At 35.8% G+C, this 26,907-nt stretch overlaps 1 protein-coding gene across 37 annotated transcripts in view; it reads right to left on the reverse strand.

Annotated features, from left to right (window-relative positions):
* The window catches only part of Pbrm1 (polybromo 1), a 132,674-nt gene that overhangs the window by 45,334 nt on the left and 60,433 nt on the right, over positions 1–26,907 (reverse strand). For 30 of the 37 annotated variants that reach the window (XM_063257221.1, XM_013143857.3, XM_063257234.1 and 27 more), the window contains 7 exons: positions 22,987–23,263; positions 20,925–21,030; positions 16,534–17,176; positions 12,170–12,381; positions 4,785–4,970; positions 3,762–3,919; positions 1,812–2,075 (listed from right to left, as the gene is read on the reverse strand). In XM_063257221.1, coding sequence (XP_063113291.1) covers positions 1,812–2,075; positions 3,762–3,919; positions 4,785–4,970; positions 12,170–12,381; positions 16,534–17,176; positions 20,925–21,030; positions 22,987–23,263 — 1,846 coding nt within the window. The remainder of the gene's footprint in view (positions 1–1,811; positions 2,076–3,761; positions 3,920–4,784; positions 4,971–12,169; positions 12,382–16,533; positions 17,177–20,924; positions 21,031–22,986; positions 23,264–26,907) is intronic. The other 7 variants (XM_063257231.1, XM_063257232.1, XM_063257229.1 and 4 more) reach the window with 1 other exon arrangement.

Consider the following 26,907-nt stretch of genomic DNA (forward strand, 5'->3'; position numbering starts at 1 on the left):
AACTATGGCTTTTGCTCACTCATCCCTGGGCAATGTAGCTTCCCTATCTATATACAAGAAAGGGAGCAGGAAGAAAGTTAAGCTAGGTATTTGGTGCTCCCTCTCACCTTCTACCACACCCTCATTTCATAACATTGGAACAATCAATAGATCTTATATTTTTATTATCTTAATTTATTCCAACCTGGAAATCGCCTTGGTGACATAAACACATACTCTGCTTTTGAATAAATTTGAGTTTGTCACCTACTATCTGATGTGAAATTAGGCAAGATATTTAACTTTCATTTCTTAGTTTTTGCATTTGTTATATGAGAATGAACTAGGAGTGATGGCATATGCCTGGAATTTCAGCATTTGGGAGGCTTAGGTAAGGAGGACTGCCACAAATTTGAGGACAGCCTGGTTACACAATGAATTCAAGGCCAGTCTGAAGTACACAGCAACAACTTGTCTCAAGAAGAAAAAATGATGATGATAATGTGGCCATGATATGGGTTTCACAAAGCTTAAATACAGATATAATGTATGTGTAACTATTAACTATAGAGAACTATTAATAATTTCAACAATCCGTGCATTCCTAGAATGAACTCTTCCTTTTTGGTCATGTGTTCTAAAAGAAATTATTTTATTTCTCTTATAAATACACCTTTCCAAACTGGGAATGGTGGCACGCAACTATAATCCCAGTACTCAGGAGGCTGAGGCAGCAAGATCGCTGTAAGTTCAAGGCCAGTTTGGGCTACATAATGAGTTTAAAAAGCCAACCAGAATTGCACAGCAAGAAGACCCTGTCTCAAAAAATAAATAAATACACCTTTCCACTCAAGTAATTTTCATATCAATATTTGTGAGCCTGAGCTCTAGCTTTTGCCAGGCTATGAAATCCACATTATCTGTTTTTTTATAAAATCAACTGAGAAATTTTCCTTGTCCTCTATGGCCTGAGACAATTCACCCATAGATGCTCAATACTGTTTTGAGGGTAGTTCTTTTTTTTTTTTTAAATCGGTACCAGAGATTGAACTCACGACCGCCTGCTTGCAAGGCAGGTGCTTATGCTGCTGAGCTAAATCCCCAGCCCCGAGGGTAGTTCTTTGACCATTTTAAAATTTTTTCATGTTGTCTACTTATGTGCTATATCTCTTCTTCATTTTGATAATTTGTAATATACTAGAAAATCATTCTGTAAGTTTTACAATTAACAAAAATATATACTCTGAATTTCTTCCATTTTTCTGTATCTGAACTTAACTCTGCCATCCCCTTTCCCCCTCTATTAAGATAGTTATAGTTGGGGGCTGGGGATTTAGCTCAGCAGCATAAGCACCTGCCTTGTAAGCAGGCAGTCATGAGTTCCATCCCTGGTACCGATAAAAAGGAAAAAGACCAAAATAAATAAATAAATAAATAAAATAAAATAAAAATAGCTGTAGTTCATTTTATTAGACTTCTCATATGATCAGCTCTTGGATTCACTTTTATTTTTATCTATATTTATTTTTCCTGCTAGGAACTTAATCAGTGTCTTAAGCAGGCCAGGCAAATGCTCTACTACTGACCCATGTCCTCAGTTCTGGGATTTACTTTTAAATTCTATTGTACTGTCTTCTACACATTATTATTCTTTTTCTTTGTCTTCTAGTTTCTTCTCTGTGGCTAAAATGATTTATTTAATTTACTTATTTTGTTCATTTTATATTTCATATTTTATTTTATATTGTTGATATTTTCCTGAGTTTTACTGTTCTCTGGAATGGATTATTTTCAAATGTAAAATTTTTTCTGTGTGACTATTATCTATATACCTTTTCCAAGTTAAAACTGTCTTCAGCTCGACTGTCCTCTGAGTTGTCTGTATTCTTCTCATCATCCCCTTTATCTGCATTTGCAAATACAGATGCCACTCGGACTACAGGCAGGGGCACATCCCGAGGAACAAACCTAACTGAGCTAATGGGCATGGTCCACAGTTTAATTTTCTTAAAAGATTTAGTTTTGGCAGAATAACGTGATTCACAAACAAAAACATCCTCATCGCGAAAGTTTTCTGGGCATAATTTGAAGTATTCCTGGGGAGAAAAGAACAAAACAAGTCAGGTAAATTTTCTAAAAATCAATCAACCCCTGCACCCCCGAAAAAGCAAATACCAACCAATCAACCAAAGGTTAAACTGTTAGGACTTTCTGGCAATAAACAGTAAATGGTGAGATCTAGGATACTGTCTACAGATAGATTTATTAAATATATACCTTTTAACTTATGAACAACATTTCACTCACCAATGACCTTTGAAAATGTTAGTAGTTATAATCTTCCTTAAAGCTTTTGACAGGGTTTATGTGTCTATATTGGCAGATAAAACATATACCTTATCACCTGAAGACCAATTAATAATTTAACATGTTCCCATCACCTTGAACCACTGGTGATGCATGCATGACTCTTCCACTGGGCGGCATGAGTCACCAGTGATACATGCATGACTGTCTCATCAGGCAGCTTGAAACACTTGTACAAATGGATCTAATACTTTTTTATCACTCTTTTTACTAATAACATTAAACCAGAGTTGCCCAGCAGATACAAGAATTAATCAGAAAGGCCTGGTAGCAAGACATACAAATTATAGCTCCATTATGAACATGTGAAAATCTTTCAGAAAACACTGTTAAAAATCAGTGCTTGGGGCCAGGGATTTAGCTCAGCAGCATAAGTGTTTGCCTTGCAAGCATGCAGTCATGAGTTCAATCCCTGGTACCGACAAAAAAAAAAAAAAAAATCAGCTTGGCTTGGGACCAAGGATATAACGCAGTAGCACAGTGCCTGTCTGGCAAGCGAGCACAAAGTCCTGAGTTCGATTTTCAGTTCCCTCCTCCCCCACAAAAAATTAGCCTCGCTAAACCAGGCATGGTAGTATATGCCTGGAGTTCTAGCATTCTAGGAAGACGAGGCAGGAGGACTGCAAGTTCAAGCCCAGCCTGGGTAACTGCTGGGGATTGATTAGACCCCTGGATATGTGGTGGTGGTGGGGTGGGGAATGGCAGGCAGGGAATAAAGAAAGACAAAAGATACTATTCGAGGTTTAAGGGGATCTGGTCTCTTGTGGACTGGCTCTCTGGTAACTCATTTTTATTACTTAGAAGATCAGGGGGTTAATACTGTACTTTTCTTGGAACAGATGATTGTTCCATGAAGGAATAATAAAATGGGGATCAAGTTTAGCTTTATCAAATGGAGCAAATTAAGTGCCTGAATGCCTATTCAGCAGATACTATCTCGTCTTAGGAAGCTGTGAATATAAGTCTTCCAACACATCCAAAAAGCACGCAGCTATCTGCAAACTCTTCTGTCCCTGAGGCAAGTCTCTAAGCTGGGACCACACACAGTCTCATCCCTAACACAGTACACTATTCACATCCTCATATCCCCAACAAGGAAATTTCATGAGCTCCTAGCTTAAAATAAAAAACAAAGGGCTGGGCATATAGCTCAGTGCAAAAGTTCTGGGTTCAATCTCGGCAACACAAATACATCACACATACAAACAAAAGAGGTCTAGCAATGTAAGTTAAATAGTAGAAACAACAAATGGTCTTTCAAAACAATATTCAGGTTAATTTCTTCCCAAATTTATACTGTTACACAGGAGCAGTTTAAAACAAACTTGTTGATTTTATAAATACTACTAGTTTTCATGTTTTTAAGTCTTATTCCCACAAAATGATTGGTATTTTGGCATTCACGAGTTTCTTACCTTGACAAACATGACCACACATTTGCCTAGAATTTTACTAACAGGAATTTTATTGTAATAGTCACTCTTAAAAACTTCTTTTTCAAGAAATTTTCGTGTAGCCAGGTGGAATGTTTCATTTGGCCGATAAAACCAACAGCCATATAACCATTTTTCACCTCAAAAACAGACAGAAAGAGAAAATCATCATTAAGAGAAACTACCTACTCTTTGTAAACTTAGGAAATATTCTACTATCCATGGTATGAACTATCATAGCATTTTTTAGATTCTTAGCATAATTATCTTAGAATAAATAATATAAGGAGGTCCTCTTATAGTAAAAGAGATATGAGAGAGGAAGGTGCTGAGACTTGCTCTGGTCAAATCATATGTAGAGCTCTGTACTTTAGTAATGACTAGATACACTGAAGAACATACTTAGCACTCAGGAGGATAATCCAAAAGTTTCACATGATGGGCAGCTAAAAGAACTGGACTGCCTAGACTACATTTCCAATAGCCTGCTTGTGGCTGTACAAACTTCTATTTTTTTTTTTTCAAGGAGGTCTTTCTGACAAATTCTAAGTGAGGACACTCGTCTCTGCATAATAATTTCTTTCTTATTTGTGATTCACTACTGGAGCGGTTTTGCTGAGGGAAACGAGCTTTGTGTTCCAAATCTGTGCCATCCTCCAGAGTTTGGCTCAAAGTATCTTTTAATAAGCATCAGAAAATAAATGAATCCAAAAATAAATAAATAAATAAAAATAAAATAAAAAAAAAGAAAATAAATGAATCCAAATTAGATTTTAAAAAGTTGTAATTCTAACTCAATTATGACATAATCCAATACTGCAAGATTCTGTTTTTCATACTGTTGGTGCTTAATTGTATCTGTTAGTACACTAAGCAATTTTATTTATTGATGCAACGGATCAATTGCTGTTGGTATAAAATACCTCTGTTAAACTTGTCCTCCCTGGGGAGCAAGTACAATAGCCACATCCTACCAATGTGCCCTTAGATTTAAAAGAAATTTACCAGCTGAATCCTCCCATAGCCTCTCAATACAGACTATGTGTGGCTGTAGGTTGGCTTCTGCAGGTTCTACATAGACATAGTCTCCAACATGGTACATGCTGTTCTTAAAGCTGCAGTCTTGGCTGTATGTGCGATGTAAGCCTGATAGGGTTGCAGCACCTGAAGAATCTTCACTCTTTTCAGCTTCTTAGGTTAAAAAGAGAAAAAAAGTACTCACTAGGAATGTTGGCATCACCTGGAGGGTCCAAACACTACATATTAATACATTTAATTATTTTTGTGACATTCGAAGGATGGAGTCAGAAAGGACACTTTTGACATTCTTAATAGTCTCAACTCAAAATCGCCTTTTCTTTTGTTTTCAAATGGAATCTATGTTGCCGAGGCTCGTCGAACTTACAGGCTTAAGTGATCCTCTTGCCTCAGTCTCCGAAGTAGCTGGAACTACAAACATGCACCACCACCCCTGACCTCAAAACTGTATGAATTATAATCAATTGCCATTAACATACAAAGATTCTATAGAATAATTATTTTAATAATATATGCTCAGTCATTTTTAGTAAATCAGAAAAGCATAAAGAAAATAAGTCACATATAAATCATGTAATCCTAGATAAAATCTGATGTACACTCTCTCCATCCTGTTTCTGTAAATATGAATATCGATGGACTATGAACCATATGTATGTGCCTTTATACTTCATTACTATGAACATTTTCCCTGAGGTGAAACGTTTTTCAACAAGACTTTAATGATTTCACTACAAGTTATCATTTGCATATACCATAGTTTTCCTTTTTCCCCCCTTTTTGTGGTACTGGGGGTTAAACACATGGCTTTTGAACTCAGTTTTATTCTAGGTCTTTTTTTATTTTGTCCAAGATCGACCGGAACTTGCAGTCCTTCCTCAGCCTCCCAGACTGCTGGGATCATATATATGTACCACCATGCCCAACTACTTTTTTTTTTTGGATAATGCTTTGCCAACATTTTGATAATTTCATTAAGATAACATCTCATAAATGCAACAACTTGAAATAAGCAATTTAAATGTTTTATAAATGGATATTTCAGATTATTCTCCAAAAGGTTACATCAGTTTAAATTCTTCACTGTCTAAGTTTTTTTGGGTCAATTTTGGTAGAAAATGTTACCTAGGAATTGACTACTCTGGCAAATTCCTGTGACATACAAAGCATATTCACAACATTCTTGAGAATTTCATATCATCAGAAATAGTCAACTGGACTAAAAGGGATAGACAAAGTACAAAATTAAAAAACGCTATCTGACACCCCAAGTTCCAGAGACAAGAAACAAGGTAATAACACAACTCCTGTAGCCCAGGATGAACTTTCATGAATTCAGAGGACTCCAAGGGCTGAGTATTGAGTACAGAGGACAGTTCCTGGATCAAGAAATCCAAAGCTTGATTTCTAAATTGCTCAGAATAGAAACAGTTCAATCTTTCTCTTTTCAAACAGTAGTATTCACCCGTTATTCTATGCATCTCTCACTATATTTTAAGAGCAGACAATTTGTTTGTATTTTACTAGTTCACAGATTAATAGTGTTTTGGGATGGACTGTGCCCAGAGGCTTACCTACCCACCTACTTTAGAAGATTTACAACATGGGTATCCAACCTTTTGGTTTGCCTAGGAAGCAGTGAGTGAAGAGAAATTAACCTGGGCCATGAATAAAATGCATAATATAGTTAACATATAGAAGCATGAAAACTAATTATTTATAAAGCAACATGAAGCCAAGTTTAATAAAAAAAAGGAAGCTTACATGTCTGCTTTACAATAAATGCTGACGTTCAGAAGCACATGTTTAAATAGGTTGAAAAACTGTTAATGGCAATCCCCATTTTACTTACCAAATCTCAGAAACACATGTGGTTGCCTAATATACTTAAGTTTCAATTTAACTTTGTGCACAGGGAACAGGAGGAAAAGCAAGCACTGCACTACACCCTTTGCTATGCAGAGTCCAATGCAGTGCACACTTGAATACATCACAAACAAGACAAAAGAAAAATCACATAATATTGTTACAAGTTTATAATCCTGTGGGGTAGCATTACTAGCTGTTATAGCTTGCATCTAGATATTCCCCAAAAGCTTCATGCAATCATGGCAGGGAGGGCTTTTTAGAGGTGGCTGGATCTAGAGTGTGTGGTGCTGGGATCAAGTTTGTGATTAGTAAATCGGTCCACTGCATTGTTGCATTGTTCTGCTACACCCACCTTAGGGAAGATAGCCTACATAAAATATAAAAGCAGACAGAGGGATAATCTATTTTTGCCTACCTGCTTGGCCTAGACTATTTCTCCTCTATGATGTCCCTCTGCCATGCAATGCTAGCTTAAAGCCAGCCAACTATGAACTGAAACATCTACAAACTGTGAGCCAAATAAACCTTTCCACCAATAACTTTGGGGGTCAGGTATTTTGGGTCAGCAACAAAAAGAAACTAAGACATTAGCTAACCAGAGCCTAAATGTAGCCTACAAACCTACAGGCTGAACACAGCTAACTTAGATGGTGAGATCTGGGACTTCCGAACTGAGGATATTTAGATGAGACTGTGGTGGCTATCAGAAGAGCACTGTTATAACTATAACTTAAAATATATGGGACTGGAATTCTGTGATGACTAGAAGAAACTGGAAAAATTTTGAAAAACATGATAGAAAAGCTTATATTGTCTTGAACAGATTGACAGTAGAAAAAAATGGACATTAATGACTTAGCAGCTGAATGCTTAAATGACAATTATGAACCTGTATTTGGAAACGGGAGAAAAAGGAATCTTTATATCGTGGCAGAAAGCTTACTAGAATTCTGTCCCAAAATTACTGGATTGTGAGCCTCTGGGGCTGCCTTTTTTATTTGTTTATCTATACACACACATTTATTTATGGATATTTGACACAGGATCTTGCAATGCAGTGCAGGCTGGCCTTTAACTCACTATGTAGCAAAGGCTGTTGTTAAAATCAGGGCAATCCTCCTGCTCAGTCTTCTGAGCACTGGGATTATAGGCATGTTTCACCACGCCTGCTTGAGCTGCTTTTTTGGTCACCTCTTTTTTTATTTTTAGTTTCTGGTAGCTTTCTACTTCATATCCCAATTTTTCTCTGAATGCTTTCTTTCTACTATGATATTTTGAAAACAGCTTTGTTGAGACACAATCCACACAATGTCTAATTCACCTTTTTAAAATATGTAATTCAATGAATTTTGGTATCTGTTTTTTTAAGTGGTTAAAAAAATAACAAACTTTCTATTCCGATCACTTCTAACAGTACAAATCAGTGGCACTGATTACATTTCAATGTTATCCAAGCATAATCACTATTTCCAAAACTTTTATTTCAAACAGAATGTATACTCATTAAACAATTAATTCCTTCATAACTGCAATCATATTTGTCCTTTTCTGACTTATCTTTTTTTTTTTTTTTTTGGTATGTTTGACACAGGATCTTGTAATGTAGTTCATGCGGGCCTTTAGCTCACTTTGTAGCCCAGGCTGATCTCCAACTTTTGAAATGATCGATCCTCCTGCCTCAGCCTCCCGGAGTGCTGGAACTATAGGTGTGTGCCACCACATCCAGCTCATAGTTATATTTTCAAGGGGTCCATCCATGTAGCATGTATACTACATTTCTTTTATAGCTGAATATTCCACTGAATGAACATATTAAAATTTGTTCATTAATCTGTTGATAAGACACAGGACATTTCTGCCCTTTGGCTATTATGAAAAATGCTTCCATGGACATGGGTATATAAATACTTCTTCTAAGTCCCTGTTTTTAATTCCTTTGCAATATATACTTAGGAGTAGAACTGGTGGACCATGTGGTGATTCAGTTTTTTGAGGAACTACCAAATCATGTTCCGTAAGACTTTATCACTTTATATTCCCATTAACAATGTATTGAGTCTCTGATTTCTCTGTATCCTCACCAACACTAATTTTCCTTTTTTAAACAATAGCCATCTTAAATAACATGTAAGTGGTATCTCATCACAGTTTTAATTTGCATTTTTCTCAAGATACGCAGCTTATAATTTTTTTTTGTAGCTTATTTTTATGTGCTTCCTGGTCAGCTGTATAATTTCTTTGGAGAAATATCTTCAAATCTTAGGTCCATTTTTAATTGAATGCTCTGTTTATGTTGGATTGGAGCTTTTTATGTGTTTTGGATATTAGACTTATTGTACTGTATATATGATTTGTAACTTTTTCTCATTCACCACCCAGTCACATTGTGAGCAAATAGTCTTTAAGTTAGTAGAAGAGATTACAGAGATGCTCTGGCCGTCTCAAGGCTACTCTACAATGTAGGGCTCTTTCCTCTATTCAGCAAAGTCCCCATGCTCATAAAATATGTACAGTGATAAGCAAGGAATAAAATTTCCTACTCTATTTCTATGTGTGGCCCTGCTTTTCTCTAATAGTTCTTATTCACTCATTAAGACAACCACAATATTTTCTGGTAATTTAGGATCAATCAAAGACAGTGATGAATAGGTTTAAAAAATGTTACGCCTTTTCTCCTAAATACATGCTATTTACATTTCATATTTTGAGGAAAAGTATCAGCTAAACTTAAAAAATGATTCTAATTATACAAAATTTCACAGGTAGAAACAACATGAGTGATTCCAAGTAACACACAATCAATATATGATTAGCATTTTCTGCTTTGTCTCTCATGTCTTCTAATTTCTATTTCCTCCTTTCTACTTACTCTGGGGTTCATTTGGTCTACTTTTAATGATCTTAGATCTTTCTTTCTAATCTGTTTATCTCATAAATTTACTGGTTTTTTTCATTTCAAGATTTTACTTATTGCTCCATGTCTTCTTTATTAATGGACAATTTACAAGTACACTAATTTCTGGGCAGGGAAATGGCATTCCTAGATTTGTCACTGATTTCTAACCTAATTTCACACTGCATGCATTCAGAGAAAAAATTTAGTATAATCTGAATCCTTTTTTGAGATGGGAGTGGGGAGGTGACTGAAACCAAGGTCTTCTAACCAGTAGCAAGCTACATCCCTTTTTAATCTTATAGAAATAGGCTTCACTAGCTTGTCTGGCTATCTTCAAACCTGAAATCCTCCCCCCCCCCCCCACCTTCTTGAACAGCTGTTCAAGTGGGCTTGGCTATAAAACCAAGCCTTTTCTTTGATAACTTGTTTTATTACCCAACATATGGCCTATCCCAGATAATATTCCATGTATGTGCCCCAGCACGGTAACACATATCTGTAATTCCAGCACTTGGGAGGAGGATCATCGCGAGTTTGAGGTCAGACTGGGTTATATAGTGAGTGCAAGGTCAGCCTGAACTACATAGTGAGGCCCTGTCTCAAAAAATCCATAATTCCACGTATGCTTCAATAAACATATATTCACAGTTACTTAGTACAATGATACATCCGATCAAGCTAGTTCACAGTGCTACTGAGGTCTATGTCTACTGATTTTTGGTCTGGCTGTTCTATCAATTACTAAGGAAAAAGTATTGAGAGTATACTTGTTCAATTGCCTGTTCCTCCATTTAATAGTCATTTTTTCCTTTGTATTATTTTGATGGTTTATGACATCTGTGTATTTTTATGAGTATTCTATGTTCTAAAAATGTTGACCCTTTTTTCCTTAGGAAACATCATTGTTAACATTGCTTTTCCTCTTAAAATTTACTTTGTGTGGTATTAATCCAGCTAATCCAACTTGCTATGGTTACAGTTTGCATGGAGTTGTTCTTTACCTTTTAACTTTGTCTTTCTCTTACAAAAAGTGTAAATGAATCTTACTTTTAAAATTCAGAATGACAGTCAATTCTAATTGTAAAGCATAGTCTTTTTAAGTAAAATGTAGTCACTGATGGCACTGAATTTATTCATGTCTGATATTTTGCTATTTGTTCCATATATGATTTGTTATCTTTTTGTCCTTTTCCTCTTTCCCAATCTTTTTTTTTTTTTCGGGGAAGGAAGGGCTGCGATGGGGCCTTGCTAAGTAGTTAAAGGTGGTCTCAAACTCACAGCGATCCTCCTGCCTCAATCTCTCCAGTGTTGGGATTACAAGAATGTACCACCACGTCCCTTTTTAAAGTTTAAAGTCACTTTTTTTCCCATAAAAAATCTGAATATAATCTAGAATGTAGGCTAATATTTTTCTATTCCATCTACCACCCTTAACCTACTCTTCTCTCCCCAACTCTCTTCTTCTTGTCCAACAGTCTTTTACTTTTATGTCCTTTTATTGATTCCTTAAGAGTCCATATTTAGTGAAAACATGCGATATTTGTCTTCCAATTTCCAGTCACCATCTTCAATAAGAATATTCCCTCAGGTAGCAAAGCCCATTGATTTTGCAGTTAGCCCTATGCTGGTCAAGTTACTATTGTTACCAAATAGGCCTTCCTCTTTGGTTCTGGGGATTGAACTCAGGGTCTCAGATATGCTAGACAGCTGCTCGACTAGTGAGCCACATCCTCAACCCTTTTTAAAAATCTTACTATGCAAGGCTGGGGATTTAGCTCAGTGATGTAAGCACTTGCCTGGCAAGCACGAGGTCATGAGTTCGATCTCTGGTATGAAAAAGTTGTTTTGTTTTGTTTTTACTATGACACAGAGTTTTGCTAAATTGCCCACTCTGTTCTTGAAGTTGTGATCTTCAGCCTCAGCCTCCCATATAGCTGGGATTACAGGTGCACACTACTCTTTCTCTTCTTTTTTGGGTACATCACCACTCAGTACAATTTACTTCAAACATACGTTTTCCTGCTCTGAGGACAAGGTTTGATGTGAAAGACTAATATAACTTTTGGAAAGTCATATATTGTTTCTTTATGTAACTCAAGTATTATTAGAAATTATTGAATTTGTTTCCATTATCAAAGTATCTGTAAGCTATGGCAAGCGACTGGAAGTAATAGTTTTAGATTAACATAATTAAAATAAATCTTTTTTCCTAGGTATATGGCTCAATTAAAGTCTTCTTGTCTGGCCCAGAGAAGCTAACAGAAAAGCCATGCTACTGAAATGGCAGATAGTCAATGTATTCCATGTTGAGAATGTATTGTACCCTCAGTTGTGGGTTGCTTTGTTTTCATCTACCAACAATATGAAGAAGCATTAGACACCCGTATTTGTGAACTGACATTCCTGTAATATGAACTGTATCACTTTTAATCTTATCTGGTCTGATGACCAAACTGATAATGATAAGAAACATTTCCGTCATATAAGTCCAATATGAAATGCATTATCACCCTAAATCTTTATTAAAAAGGACTCTTCTCCAGAACATAGTATTTTTTCACGTTTCATACAATGAAAAGAAACCAACCTCGTTTTTCTTCTTCACGTTTTAGTTTATCTTCTTCTATTTCTTTTGGTAATTTTTCCTTTTTTTCTTTCTCCACATCATTATGCAAATGTTTTGTGGTATAGCTGAGTGCTGGAGAAAGAAGAATCTCTCCATTTTTGCAGAGTTCATCACGAATTTTAATAAAAAACTGCTGAAGTTCTACAGCATCCTCATATATTTCGGAATCTGTCCTATAATGGCATCAAAAGTATCCATTATCATAAACTGCTTTTTAAAAACATTTCAATTATATGTAAAATTCTATTCTATTACTATGCTAATTGCTATAACAATATTCCATTAGAATTCTAATAAGGATATCCCTGAGGTTTGTTAGAGAAGACTCTAATGTGTCACTACCAAGCGGGGACCTCCTGCCCACCGGTTTTTCTCCAAAGGCTGCCTGTTTAGTCACATATAAGCAAAAGCTTCAGCACTTTTTCTGAGATATGCAGCACATACATCAATCATGAATGAACACTGTCACTGTCAGAGTCGCGGACTATATCGTGGCTCCAGGCAAAGTCCAAAATTATATTCGTTTAATTTCAGAAGAACGTATTCTTTTTGGTCCTGCATCAGATTTACCAGGATTGGTAGGATTAAACTAAACTGCGAAGCCACGAGGACATTCTATAATGGCTATAAACCTGAGAATTACTATAAATTTTAGTTTCTCAGAAGTAACTGTAATTCTAAGAAACACAAGAGACAACCTTGTGAGAGAAAATATTATTTGTATCATATTTGGAACCTTTCTAACCCTCTTTCCTCATTTGTAAAGTAAGACGATGGGGGCAAAATATACTTGTAATTCTATTAACTAAGAAGATAAATGTCTAAAAAGTTATTCCTAAAACTAATCACAACAAATGTCTCATCAGCAATCATGGAGACACTTTGGTCAGGAGAGTGTGGCAAGGGAAGCAAGTCCAGTGTGATGTCTGCTGACACATGTCACTAGAGTAACAGACTTGGCAAGGCTTTCAAATGCCTCTCCTCATCAGCAAAGCAAGTGGCAAATACTTAAAAGTCAGTGCTAATAACCTAAACGGTTACTTTTGGAAAAGTTTTAAACGTGTTGTAAAATCACAGGAATGTGAATACTTGTAAGAATAAAATAATAAAAACAAAGGCAAGGGAAGAAGCCACAAAGTAAGACACTATCTTGATGCCTGTTTTCCTGAACAGATATAACTGCAGACTTTTCTTAAAATTGTTCATTTTGTAATAGCTTACAATTTTCAATGTAAACTTTTAACTGGAAACACACATTTAACAAATCTGTTACTCTGAAAAGGCAGATTAACAATTCTATCATATCATTTGGTTTAGTAATGAAGGTTTGTACAAGTCACTAAACACCTGATACACTTATATCATTGTGCTTTATCCAAAGTATCATAAAAATTTACTACTCTGACAAAAGACTAGGTGTTCACTGAAGGTACAAAAACCAAATCTTAAAATGGAAAAAGAACTTTTTCTTTCAATTGGTAATAATCATTTTATTTATTTAAGACAGGGTCTTGCTATACCATTCAGGTTGGTCTGGAACTTGCAATGATCCTCCTGCCTCAGCTTTCCAAGTGCTAGGATTACAAGGGAGTGCCACCATGCCCGGTTTAGATAACCTTTTTTTATAAAGGGTGACATTCAGTGAATAGAAATGATGGAAAAGGCTACTGATACTTTTGTTGTTCTTGGCTTCCCATGAATGAGCAATTTCTCTTTTAATTTTTTCCTTTTTTTTTTTTTTTAATCTATTACCTATCTACCTACCTCTTTCTTTTTGGTGGTCATACATGCTAGGCAAGAATCCCCCCCACTAAGCTATATTCCTAGGCCTTTAAAATTTTTTATTTTGTGACAAGGTCATACTAGACTTCAAAGACTGGCCTGGAACTTGTGACTCTCTTGCCTCTGCATATTAAATAGCTAGCATTATAAGTGTGCACCACTATGGTCACTCTATGGATGTTGGTGTAGCTGACTGATTGCAGTACTGGATATTAAATGCAGGGCCTTGACACTGAGGTATGTCCCCAGCCCTGTTTTATTTTTTGAGAAAAGGCCTACCTCACTACGTTGCCCAAACACAAAATACTACCTTCATTCACAAAAAAAGAATAGCTTTCCTTCTGTTTTTCAGCAAAGTTCTGGGCATGACAAAGAAAGTGTATCTGTAGCAGAGTCTTATATAAATGCACCCTAGGCTCTATTTTCCTAGGCTCTCAAAAGCAAAAACCAATGGGGGAATGAAAAGAACTCATCATCCAGAGGTACAAATCCACTTACTCCTTAAAATAAATGCTACATTAAATAGAACAATTTAAGAGACAAATGCTATTTGCAAGACTCACAGAAGCCCAGAGGTGATGGAGTTGGGGATAAAGGGTAAAACAGAGCTATTTCATTTATTTTTGTTTTGTTGAGACAATGTCTTGCTACATAGTTCAGGCTGATCTTGAATTCACTATGTAATGTAGCTGGCCTCAAACTCACTGATTATCCTGCCTCAGCCTCTCAAATGTTGGGATTACAGTTGTGTACCATCACGCCCACCTCAAAATGGCTTTACACCTAAGAACTATTTAAAGAATAAAAATGGAAATTTAAATTCCACGAAAGCAGGAGCTTATATTTGTTCCAGTGGTGTATCCCATGGATCTAGAATATGTTAATTACCTGGCAAGCACCCAGTAAAAACCTGTTGAATAAAAACCTCCTACAGATTTTGACAACATGCCACCTTTCTTTCTCTATTTTTATTGCTACTGGCAAAATATTAAGAACTGTTTCTTAAATATGGCACTCGAAGGCCTCTTCTATTTGACCTCATCTCAATCTCTCAAATGTATCCTACTCATCTCTTATTTAAAATATCCTCACCTCTATTCATTTGAATCCTACCCATTCTCCTATTCCCTGATGCCTCTTGCCTTTTTAGGTGAACTTAAGCCTACAGAGTTCCTTATACCAATATTTTTTCTAAATCAGGTTGTGATATGTTGTCTTATCTCTGGAACTATTTTTTCCTTAAGCATAAATTCTGTCCCATCCTTCAGATTTTGAGTTCTCAGAGCACAGAGCGCAAGGATTATCCATGGATGTGCTCTATGATGGTGATGATCAGCAGCAGCCCTCTACAGAGGGAAGGAAACAGGACAAGCCACAATGCCTACTAGATGTGGCTTTGGGTGACTTCTTCCTATTCCTCCATTCTTCACATACAAACTGGTAAGATTACCATTTGCCTAGAAAAGCTACTATATATTTTATAAAGAGCATGTGATCAACAGGAAGAGTAAGTGTTACTACTTATTTTTTTTTTTGAAGTTCCGAGCAAATGCCAGCTTTACATATTCTCACTTTGCTTAAAGGTGTAGCCCTTAAACCATAAAACTATAAGGTCTAGAAAAATAGGATTTGTATCTTTAACTTTTTTGTACTTTCTAGAGCACAGAGGATACACAATAATTGCTCTATTGGGATCTAACAACTGAGTATACTATGGATATATGACAAATATTTACCACAGAGTAAAATTAAAAGGAATTTAAATTTTATATAAATTTAAAATGTATCTTTCAGAATATTTTTAATTTTTAAAAAATGATTAAAAATGTTTGTGTGTATTGTGTTGGAGACTGAACCCTGAGAATTGTGCATGCTAGGCAAGTGCTTTACCCTTCTACTGCATTCCCAGCCCTTCTGTCCGAACATTTAATGTCTATAGCAAGTTTTTCTGTTTTATTTTGTTTTGGTGCTGGGGATTGAACTCACGACCTTGTGTTTGCCATGCAGGCACTTATACCACTGAGCTACACCTGCTACAGCAAGTTCTTAAAGTGAAAAATTTGAAATGAAAAAGACACCATTTCAGATGTATGAATGATGGCCAAATTTGTATCAGTGTGATCTCAGAGCAATAACCTAGAGCTGTTTATTTAAAGCACTATCAGACTGAAGTCAGACTTTGAAAGAAAAATCCTATTGCTATTTCTAAATACCATTTCAAATTGTAAGTACTTAGCCTTTAAAAATCATGTTTTGTGAAAGGCTACATTTTTAACTATAAATATGCTTTCTATGACTTCAAGTTTGACATCTTTCCTCTCACTGGCCTTTATTTAGATGATTCAGTAGAGTGGCTCTCTTCCTCCTCGAAGGATATATTTGCACTTTAAGAAATTTTGACTGTCTAGAATTCAGAAGAGCATGATACTAACTATAATCATGTACCTAAGATGAAACAGAACATCAAAGCAGTTTGTCTTCATCTAGTTTGCATTAAATTAAATATCACATTTTCTCAAAAAGAAATGGCTTCGAAAGCATACCGATTCATCCTTCTTGCCCTTTCCAATACTTCAAACATATGCTCTTGAAATAAATCAAGCCGCCGGTAGCGATTATTTTCAACATTCTTCCTAATAATGTCAAAAGTAAGGGGAGGTTTGTTAGGAAAGTTGGGATCCACAGCAGGAATTTCTGCTAAGGAATCACTATAGCATCTTCCTTCATCATCCTGATGACTCATGACCGACACAAAAAGATTATGGATAAGCTCTTGAATAAGCAAAGTCACATTTGGGACATGAGAGTCCTCATCTCCCTCCAAGTCTCTCCTAGTTTCAAGCAGGACTTTGTGTAGGACAAGGGCATCTTTGTAGATCAAAGATTCAGGTTCATTGTATGTACAAGCATTGTTAAACATCATGACAAAATCCTCAACCATAGAGTCTATATCTTGGTACTTGTTCGCCATCATGTGACTTCGAATTTTTTCCATATCCATGGGCTTTTTAATGGTCAGATAGTAGTCTGGCAGTTCAGATCTGGAGGGAAGCCTCAGAAATATTGCACTGAGGCGGCGACCTCTCTTATCAGTGTAGTTTTTAACAGCTTCATAAACTTCATTTAATTTCTGCTGCATTGGAGTCATATATTTTGATTTTTTTGGAGAAACACCACTCTTTCTACCTGAAAAAAGAGAAATAAAGTTAAATGGATAAAGTGAAAGAAATCTGACTTTGTATATAGTTAGTAGTAAAACAATAAGAAAGGATCTATCCAAATGATTTGCAAATCATCTTAAATTAACATGTCTTTAATGAAACAGGATCTATAGATTAAAAGAAGAAGTGGAAGATAACCTTAACTGTTTTCAGTAAACGTATTTTTGGTAGGCGAATTTGTACTCCTGAGGTAGCTGTACTTAAAGTGGCATAAAAGCAAATAAGTAGCTATGTGACACTGTAATTCTATCACCAGAGAACAGATTCTCATCATGGGAGAATGGAGGATGTATATAAAAACTCTGCAGCCTCAAATCTCAAATAAAAGTATCATCAAATTATAACACATTTTATGTTTAAAAATAAACTCACATAAATTTTTTTAGGCTGTCCACTGAAAACCCTAGAAATGATTACCAACTCACACAAATGTATCTCAGAGTACAATTTTATTTATTTTTTAAATTTTATTTATTTATTTAGTTTTTTTGAGACAGGGCTTTTGCAATGCAGCTCAGGCTGGCCTTGAGCTCACTTTGTAGCTCAGGTTCATCTTGAATTCGTAATGATTCTCCTACCTCAACCTCCCGAGTCCTGGGATTACAGGTGTGAATTACCACACCTGGTGCCTATAGTTTTAAAATAATAATAATAATAGTTCTAAATACTAATATCAAGGACCCCTGACCTTTTATCAGAAACCCCAAAAGGTGAGGACTCCCTGGCAAATAGCTGATTCTCAATTTGGTGTATCTTGGAATCCTAGACATCAAATAATCTATCAGTGACTTCCTACTATGGTCATGTCAAAAGAACACAGTCATTAGCCGGAGACAAGTATCAATAAGGACAATAATTGCAATGGGTTAAAACTCAACAATATGTTTGAATCTAGTAGTTTTTGTTTGTGGTATTGGAGATTGAGCCCAGGGCTTTGTACTGAGCTACACTCAAAGACCTTTTTCAAAAATGTATTTTTCTTTCTTTTTACAGTACTGAGAATTGAACCCAGAGTCTCTGCATTGAGCTACACCCAAGCTTATTTTTACTTTTTATTCTGAGTTGGGGTTTGTTAAGTTGCTAAGAAGACCAGGTTGGGTTTGAACTTGGGATGTTTTTGCCTCAGCCTCCCAGAGTGCTAGGATCACAGGGATGTGTCACAATATCCAGTCTAAATCTGGCAGTTTTTAATGATTCATTAAAAAAAATGAGTAAAACTGGAGGGTGCTAGTAAACTAATGTATTATTTTGAAAACTAGTAAGTAAAAGAAAAAAAGGGGTGGGGGGGGTCAAGCTTTTATAATTTCAAAACCAAGAAAAGACAAAAAAATTATACCACTGGTAACCTAATATTGGATAAAGGAAAGTATTTCATTTAATAAATGATGAGAAATGATAAAAATTATCATTTTTAGTTCTTTTCATGGATGAACAAACCAATATCAAATAACATTAACAGAAAGACACAACCAGATACCACGTATCATGTCATCTATTGAGCTGGTTCTTGTGCCAAGAACAGGGTCTCAAGTCTGAATCTTACTTTGGTTCAAACTACTAACTTACAGTAAATACAAGGATGGCAAAACATGTACTATAACACAGGGACTCAATGAATGAACAAAATCTAGACTGGGAAACTACAACAAACACCTTTTTTTTAAGTGGAGCAGAAGGAAGGTCAGATAGGACTCAGACATAGTACCATGTAAGTGTAGAAAATCTTTTGTGAGGTATCATTGCAAAGCTAAAACTGAATTTCATCAAGCCTTTAAAGTTAACTTTCGCCGGGGGTATACCTCAGTGGTACAGCACCCGCCTGGCAAGCGTGAGGTTTTGAGTTCAATTCCCAGTTCCAAAAAATAAAAGAAAAATTAAGCTTTCATTTATAAGAAATAAGGGGGATTAAAAAAAATTAAACTGACATCACAAGGGTCTAATCCAGAACTTGGGACTTTGTACAGTGACTTGGTTTCACCAATGAGCCAACAGGCATGAAGCAAGAAAAGGAGAGACCCTAGATTATGAGTTTAAGGGTAAAAGAGTCAAATCTAATATACTGAACTTAATTAGATCTGGATTTGATGGAGCCAACTGTAAAAACACATTTGTGAGAATCAGCAAAACCTTAAAGCTTGTTAAGTACTAAATGAAACCAAGAAACTACTGATAATTTTATTAGAAATTGAGATTTCTTGAGATTTATTGAGATTACAGTTAACCATACAGAAGAAACAACATGATTAGAGTTGCTTTAAAATAATTTAGAAAAAAAGTAAACAAGATATAGTAAATTAATGTGGCATAAGTTTGCAATTGTTAAATAACATATACACAGAAGTTCACTGTACTAGTCCTTTCATTTGCATATTTTTGAAAGTCTCTGAGCCAGCTGTGGTAGCGCATGCCTACAATTCCAGCATTTGGTGCTAATGCAGGTGGACTGCTGAGTTTGAAGCCAGCCAGGCATATATAGTAAGTTGAAGGCCAGCCTGAACTACATAGTGAACCCTGTCTCAAAAAACAAACAAAAAAATTTTTAGAAGAAAAGATAATTTAACATTTCACATTAAAATTCCTTTTTCCAAAAAAAGACCGAGGTATATCATGTACAGGGACAAATTTTCTATGATGAATGTGATCATTATGTGTACCTAAAATGTACCAATAAACTTAATTTTTAAAAAAATTTTTTGCGTCTCTTTTTTATCGGTACCAGGGATTGAACTCACAACCACACACTTGCAAGGCAGGCGCTTATGCTGCTGAGCTAAATCCCTAGCCCCAAACTTAATTTTTAAAAAACTCCCATAAAAAACAAAAAAAAACTCCCTTTAAACATGTGTTTAAATGTATTTAGTTATTATTGTCATTAGTCTTCAATTTATAGAATTATTTCTAATTTTGAATAGTATTTTATCCTAAAAAAAAAAAAAAAAAAAGTAGACTGAGTTTTGCATTTTTGTAAACCTGTATGCTTTTACAATTCCACTAAAAGATGAATGACTTTAACAAGAAGGAATTTTTACTCAGCAATAAATAATTCTCTATGCAATTGTGAAATTCAGTTTGCAATCATTTCATATGAAAAAAGAGGTGACTGCCAGGGATTTAGTGCAGTGGCATAAGTACCTATCTGGCAAGCAAAAGGTCATGAGTTTGAGCCCTGGTATCAAAAAAACAAAAGACCAAAAATACAAAAAGAGGTGCTTGTTTTCTCTTTTTCAAAACAAGTATGACTTAAAAATATCTGACAAATCACTATCATTTGTTTGGTATTTACTTTATTCATAAGTTTATATAAGACAGAAATCTCTTAGTTTAATGGAATTACTTTTGCTGTTCTTTCCCTCATAAATTTTAATAAAACCACCTTTCAAAAATATAAAAGAATGATATCTGAGTAGGACTGCTCCTGTCAAATTCTGTCCAGTAGGAGCTGCTAGGAGTCATTTTTAATTCTAGAAATCATCAAATGAACACATGCAAAGACAAAGCAAAACTGTCACAATTCTCTTACAGGTTTCAGATACAGAAACAATATTTATTCTTACTATTTAATGTTTAGGAAACATTTCCTGTAAGTATTTGGGAAGGCATATAAAACCTTTGTTGTTACAATCCATTTTCCACACATTCTTCACTGTTTAAACTACAGTAAGAATGTGCTTCACCATTTAATTAAATATTAACAAAGTATGATGCCATCTTACTTAGCTTGAGTTTGGGAGAAGCCAAGTCATCATCATCAGGGAGCGGGCCCAGCTCTTTCCTTTTATCCTTGAGTAATTTCTCCAGGATATGTGCATCATTATATACCTACATTCCAAAAATACATGTAAGATTATTTTCTAGGAAACTTTGAAGGTATAATATATGTCCATAAAGAAATTTTTTAAAAAGTTTAGAATTGATGCAGGTTGGGGCTGGGGATTTAGCTCAGCGGCAAAAGCACCTGCCTTGCAAGCACAGTCGTGAGTTCAATCCCCGGTACCAAAAAAAAAAAGAATTGCTGCAAGTTTTAAGATAAGTCCCCAAACACATTTACATATGTTGTTTTCCTCAAAACCTATCTTGCCCTTGTTACATTATCAAAAAGAACAATTTGTATTTTCACTGATTGTTTGATCATTTTCTCATGCTTATCTTGTAATCTGAACAACCACTTTTAAGATAATAGTATATTAACTGGTGTTATTGTTCTATTTTTTTTTAATTCTGTATCTTTTTTTTATCCTTTTTTGTTTTTAAAAGTTAAAAAAAAAAATCTATCTTTCCCTAGACCTTCAAGTTACTAGATACCCTGATGAAAATTAGAGATTTAAAATATGGAGAGGAGTATCTCAAATCTTATTAAATCTCAAACTTGAGTTCGATATGATCTGTTTACAAAAGCAACCTTGCTTAAGGATCTTTCTTTCTCTAAAGACTAAGGCTAGAGTGGCAAGATGTAGTTGAGAACAAGGTTACTCACCTAATGGCAGTGCCTTCACAGATGCCTCCTCCTACCTCCCTTCATCACCCCCAAAAGCAGGCCAGCTGAGGGAATAAGTGACCTCTCTTCTATGGTCATTACTCTTCGGGTCAGCTTTTATTTCTACCAGTGACGGGTGGTATAATGACCAGTGATGCTAAAGATAGTATTAATTCCTACTATAGAGGAACTTTTTTTTTGTCTTTTTTGAGATGGGGTTTCGCTATGCAGTTCAGGCTGGCCTTGAGCTCACTTTGTAGCCCAGGCTGGTCTCAAACTCGCAATGATCCTTTCACCTCAGCCTCCCGAGTGTTGGGATTACAGGCGTGAGTTACCACGCCCGGCTATGAGGAACATTTTTTTGATCTACAAGTATTTTCAGTACACATTTATTTTTAGTATTATGGACTGAACTCAACGGCCATGTACTTCATATGCTCTACCAATGAGCTATATCCACAGCCTATTTTTATTTCTGAGAAGTCTCACTACGTTTCTTATACTGGCCTGGAACTTGCAATTCTCCTTCCTCAGCCTCCTGAGTATAAGGGATTACAGGCATGTACTACCATATCTGGTAACACATAATTTATTTTATATTCAAATGTAACAGTAGAGGAAAAGAAATGACTGAAAATGTTAGTGAGGTCATGAAATCAATACCTAGTACTGCCACCTTCCTCAATTAATCTGAAAATCAAGATACTTCATATTATTTAGAGGTGCTTTAATAGGAGCACGATGGTGATTCTCATATAAATGCACAATTTCATGGGCTGTCTTTGGAGAAGTATAGCCACTGAAGACAGTAATAATGATGATGTATCTGCAATGTACCTCCATGACAGCATTTAAAAAATTTTTTTTGCAAGACTGTATGCTATTTGGCTTTCTTTTGGGCACTTTTTAGCACTATTCTAAATGTTCAATATACAATATCTTGGGTTGGGGATTTAGCTCAGCAGCACAAACGTCTGCCTTGCAAGTATGAGATCCTGAGTTCAGTCCCCAGTCAAAACACACACACACACACACACACACAAAATGTCTTTTAAAATTCAGAAACAATCCCAGTGTAAGTATTATTATCATTTCTAAATTTGAGATCAGGAAACTTGCACAGAGACTGGCACAGCAGGACTCAAATCTAAGATGATTTCCATTTTAAACAATTAAGAAAAGACAAATGAACTCAGCCATCAAGAATAATCCAGGTTAGGTCTAGAGCTTGTCTTTCAAAATATATTCTACTACTACCCAAAAGAAACGGTGTGTACTGCAGGATCCTCATCTGTCCTCACCTGGGAACCCTCTTCATTGTAGTGCCTGGCATTCCGGAACATCAGTTTCATGTCCTCTATCATTCCCTCTTCACCTGCGTATTTGTCATTGCGGATGTTATGCTCAATTATTTTCAAGTCCATTGGTTCCAAGATGATTTTATAATAATCAGGATAGTCCTTCTTGGATGGTTTAACCATAAATAGATCACAAAGTCTTCTGCCTGAACCTGGCTCTCGAGCTTCAAGAACAACATTGAATAAAATTTTCATTCGCTGCTTTCTTATGTTCTTTTTACTGTTGAAGGGGGAGGCAGAAGGGAAAAATGGTAACAGGTTCAGTTTTCTTTATACAAGGATGTACATAAAATGAAACAAATTAATCTTGCGGGCAGGTGCTTCATAATGATTATAATGTATTGACTACATATGCCACAAACACATTAAACATGCTAGAAGCTATAAACAGATAACAGGAAAATTAATAAAATAGTAAAAACTGTCTGTGATTAACAGACAAATCCGTTAACAATATCTTATGAAATGCAATGGTTGAAAAAAAGATTTTGTTCAACATCAAAAGAAACTGCTAGGGCTGGGGATACAGTTCTGGGACCGGGGATTTAGCTCAGCAGCACAAGTGCCTGCCTGGCAAGTGTAAGGTTCTGAGTTCAATTCCCGGTACCAAAAAGAAAAAAAAGAAACTTGTATCATCAAATGAAATATGGTTCTTCGTTTCTAAGACAAAATAGAGTAATAGTGCAATAAAATTGGCTACTCCTTATTATTAATAAAATCTGCACTTCCAAGCACCAAAACAAACAAACAAACAAACAAAAACCCAAAGAACAAAAACCCACCAAAACTAGAAGTACTTTACCTCTTAATCACACCAAAGCAGTAAATTCTGGTTAGCAGAAAACAAAAGACTGCCTACCAGGTTAGTGTTTCTATAGTGGGCATAACACTTGCACCAATCACACATCAGGGTCAATCCCTGTTGCCTTCCTCCACCAGCATTACTTAAAGAAGTGATTTACAGTTCATCTGAGCTCTCTGTAAATTTTCACCCTTGAATGTGAATCCCTCTTGTTTCCAAATTCCCTGGATGAGATGATTCTGAGAAACTGATAAGTGGTATGGAATAAAGTACAAGGGACCAGAGTCTAACACAAACATTCAAAAGGGGCCAAGACAGCAGATGGTCTCATCTAGAGAAAACTGGTTCAGAAAGGCAAATGATTTCCCCACAGTGGGCTGTTCAGAAAATTAGAAGAAATGACTTTCCAATACAATCGATTGATCTTTCTTTCTTTTTGGTTTGTTGAGATAGGGTCTCAATATGTAGCCCAGGTTGGCCTCAAACTTGCAGCAAACTTCCTGCCTCACCCTCCTAAATGCTGGGATTAAAGGTGTGTGCGCGTCTCATCTGGTCCAGTATGATTTCTGTTCAACTGTTCTTATAGTTTACAGGATACTGGCAAAGAATTTCTAGCTGAATTCTTAACCAGCAGTCTTCAAGTGAACAGTCAGGTATGTAATAAATGACTTAGAACTTTGTTTCTATTCAACAGTCATTTACAAAAAGCCTATAATACAGCACTTGGAGGTAAATATTTTGTTTCCTACCCTATAAGGAAAAGGAAGTTCACTCTGGAAGCACATTTTGTGGCTGTATGGGTCTTAGTCCAATCCTCTGACTCACTCTACTGCTGGGTCATGTGGATCTGGGATCACGCTTGCCATTTTCTTCCATCATTTCTTTTGGGTCTCTGTGTTTTTGTTAGGTAATCTAGGAAATGTTTCAGCTGTGGATACTATTTCTGTAAAGAGGCATCATGCAGTGATGATATGAGATAAACAGTTCTCTCATTCTTGGTCTTTAGCACCACTAAATCAAAACAAAAGGAAGACTCAATAATTCAAGTCCGAAGCCCTAATCATAAAAGATCTGAGTAATCAATTCAAAGAAATCAGTCCTCATTCCACTGAAGGCCTTATCCAGACCAGGAGATCAGTTCTATTGCCTTCCAGAATTCAGCACACTACTTACTCCTAATTGCCAGTAGGCTTTTCTGTATGAAGCTACAAATATGCCCATCTGGGACTGAACCTAAGGCATTTTTGTATTTTGAGACAGGATCTTGAAATTGTGATAGGTTGGCATCTCACAGGCTGGCCTTGAACTCTTGATCCTTCTGCCTCAGTCATCTGTGTGCTGGGATTACAGGGCATGTACAACCAAGACTATTTTAATTCAGATTTTTGTAAGATTTTTAAGAAAAGGGAATGGTCTTAACTGAATTTTCAAAACCAAGTAAAAGAACAGTAAACAGTCCATTCTTCCAATGCCAATAACTTTGAGTTTTGGTAGTTTACAAGAGAACATATTAATAACTTGATATCTAGTTGCAGATAAGAAATTGCTCTAGGCAGGGGTGGTGGCATATACCTGGTAAACCCAGTATGCAGCAAGCCAAGGCAGGAGGTCTGCTGCAAGCTCAAGACCAGTCTTTTTTTTTTTTTTGGTACCAGGCATCAAACTCACAACTTGACATTTGCCAAGCAGGCATTTAGGCCGCTGAGCTAAATCCCTGGCCCTCAAGACCAGTCTTTAAAGCACACTTCCCTTGTCTCAAAAAACAAACAAACAAACAAACAAAAAAACTGGTTTTTAACCTTTGTGCTAAGGTCATAAGTGAACAGATTCTGTTTTGTTATTTTGTTCACATTTTTCCAGACTCTTTTACTGCCTCTGACAATGAGAACTACTGGTCTATTCATTTTAATATGGTTTCTAAAAATCCTGAGAGACAAGGTCTTGCTAGGTCACTAAGTTGCCCAGAATGTGCTTGAACTTTTGACCCTCCTGCCTCAACTTCCAGAGTGCTGAGATCACAGGTGTCTGTATACACCACTCCTGGCTTCTAGCTGCTGTTTTCAATCTCACTGTTTTTCAGATTCATCTTAGAACCCCTGTATGAATTCTATCCTTCCACTTCCTTTAAACTATTACCTGATAAATCATTTTTTTTTTTTAAATCGGTACCAGGGATTGAACTCACAACCCCATGCTTACAAGGCAGGCGCTTATGCAGCTGAGCTAAATCCCCAGCCCCAGTAAACTGTTTTTGACTCATCCATTTTTGGAAAACAAACCAAACATTACAACTTGTAACTGGAAAAAATAATTTTTTAAAAAAAATCAGTACTTTTGAGCATACTAAAGTACAAATACATCTTAAGAGAGTTCAAAACCAGGACTGTTCAAACTTAAGAGAATACTAAGTCAGATCATAAACACTGTTATAATAAATATATATAGCAAGTCCCCAACTTCTTATAAACATTCAAATTGTGAACTTCACAGGTATACTGTATAAGACTCACTTTATTAGCTTACCAACAAATCTAACTTAAGAACTATACTCCCAAAGTGGAACTTGTTCATAACTTGGAGACTTCCTGTAATTTTAAATATGTAATTTTAGAATTTTACAAGAGATAGGCCATAAAGAGTCCTGTACTAAAAATATCAGTATATTACAACAATTTTCCAATACACAGAAGTTACATATCTTAAGAAATAGGTACTGTTCTAATTTGCACAAAGATTTGACTAGTTAGGATTCTGTTCTGAAGCATTAATTTTTTTAAATATCATCCTCCTGAGCCCAATCTACCCTGAAATATGGGAGTCAGTTACCGTTTGTTCCTCCCAGCTTGTCACCAAACTCTAGATTTCCAAAGCATTCCGGGATCTGATTTTCCTTTAATTCCTCATATTACAATGTTAGACCTAACCTAATCTTTGTAGCTGACCACTTTCTCAAATGTCCTTATCATTATTCTTCTACTGAAACTCTTACTTGAATGTATACCAATAACATTTATATTTACAGTAATAGATAATATTTCTATCATTGTGAAACACTACTCTCA

This window comes from Cavia porcellus, unplaced genomic scaffold (assembly GCF_034190915.1).
Source record: "Cavia porcellus strain 051 isolate PalLab524CR breed Dunkin Hartley unplaced genomic scaffold, mCavPor4.1 scaffold_10, whole genome shotgun sequence".
Classification (NCBI taxonomy): Eukaryota; Metazoa; Chordata; class Mammalia; order Rodentia; family Caviidae; genus Cavia; species Cavia porcellus.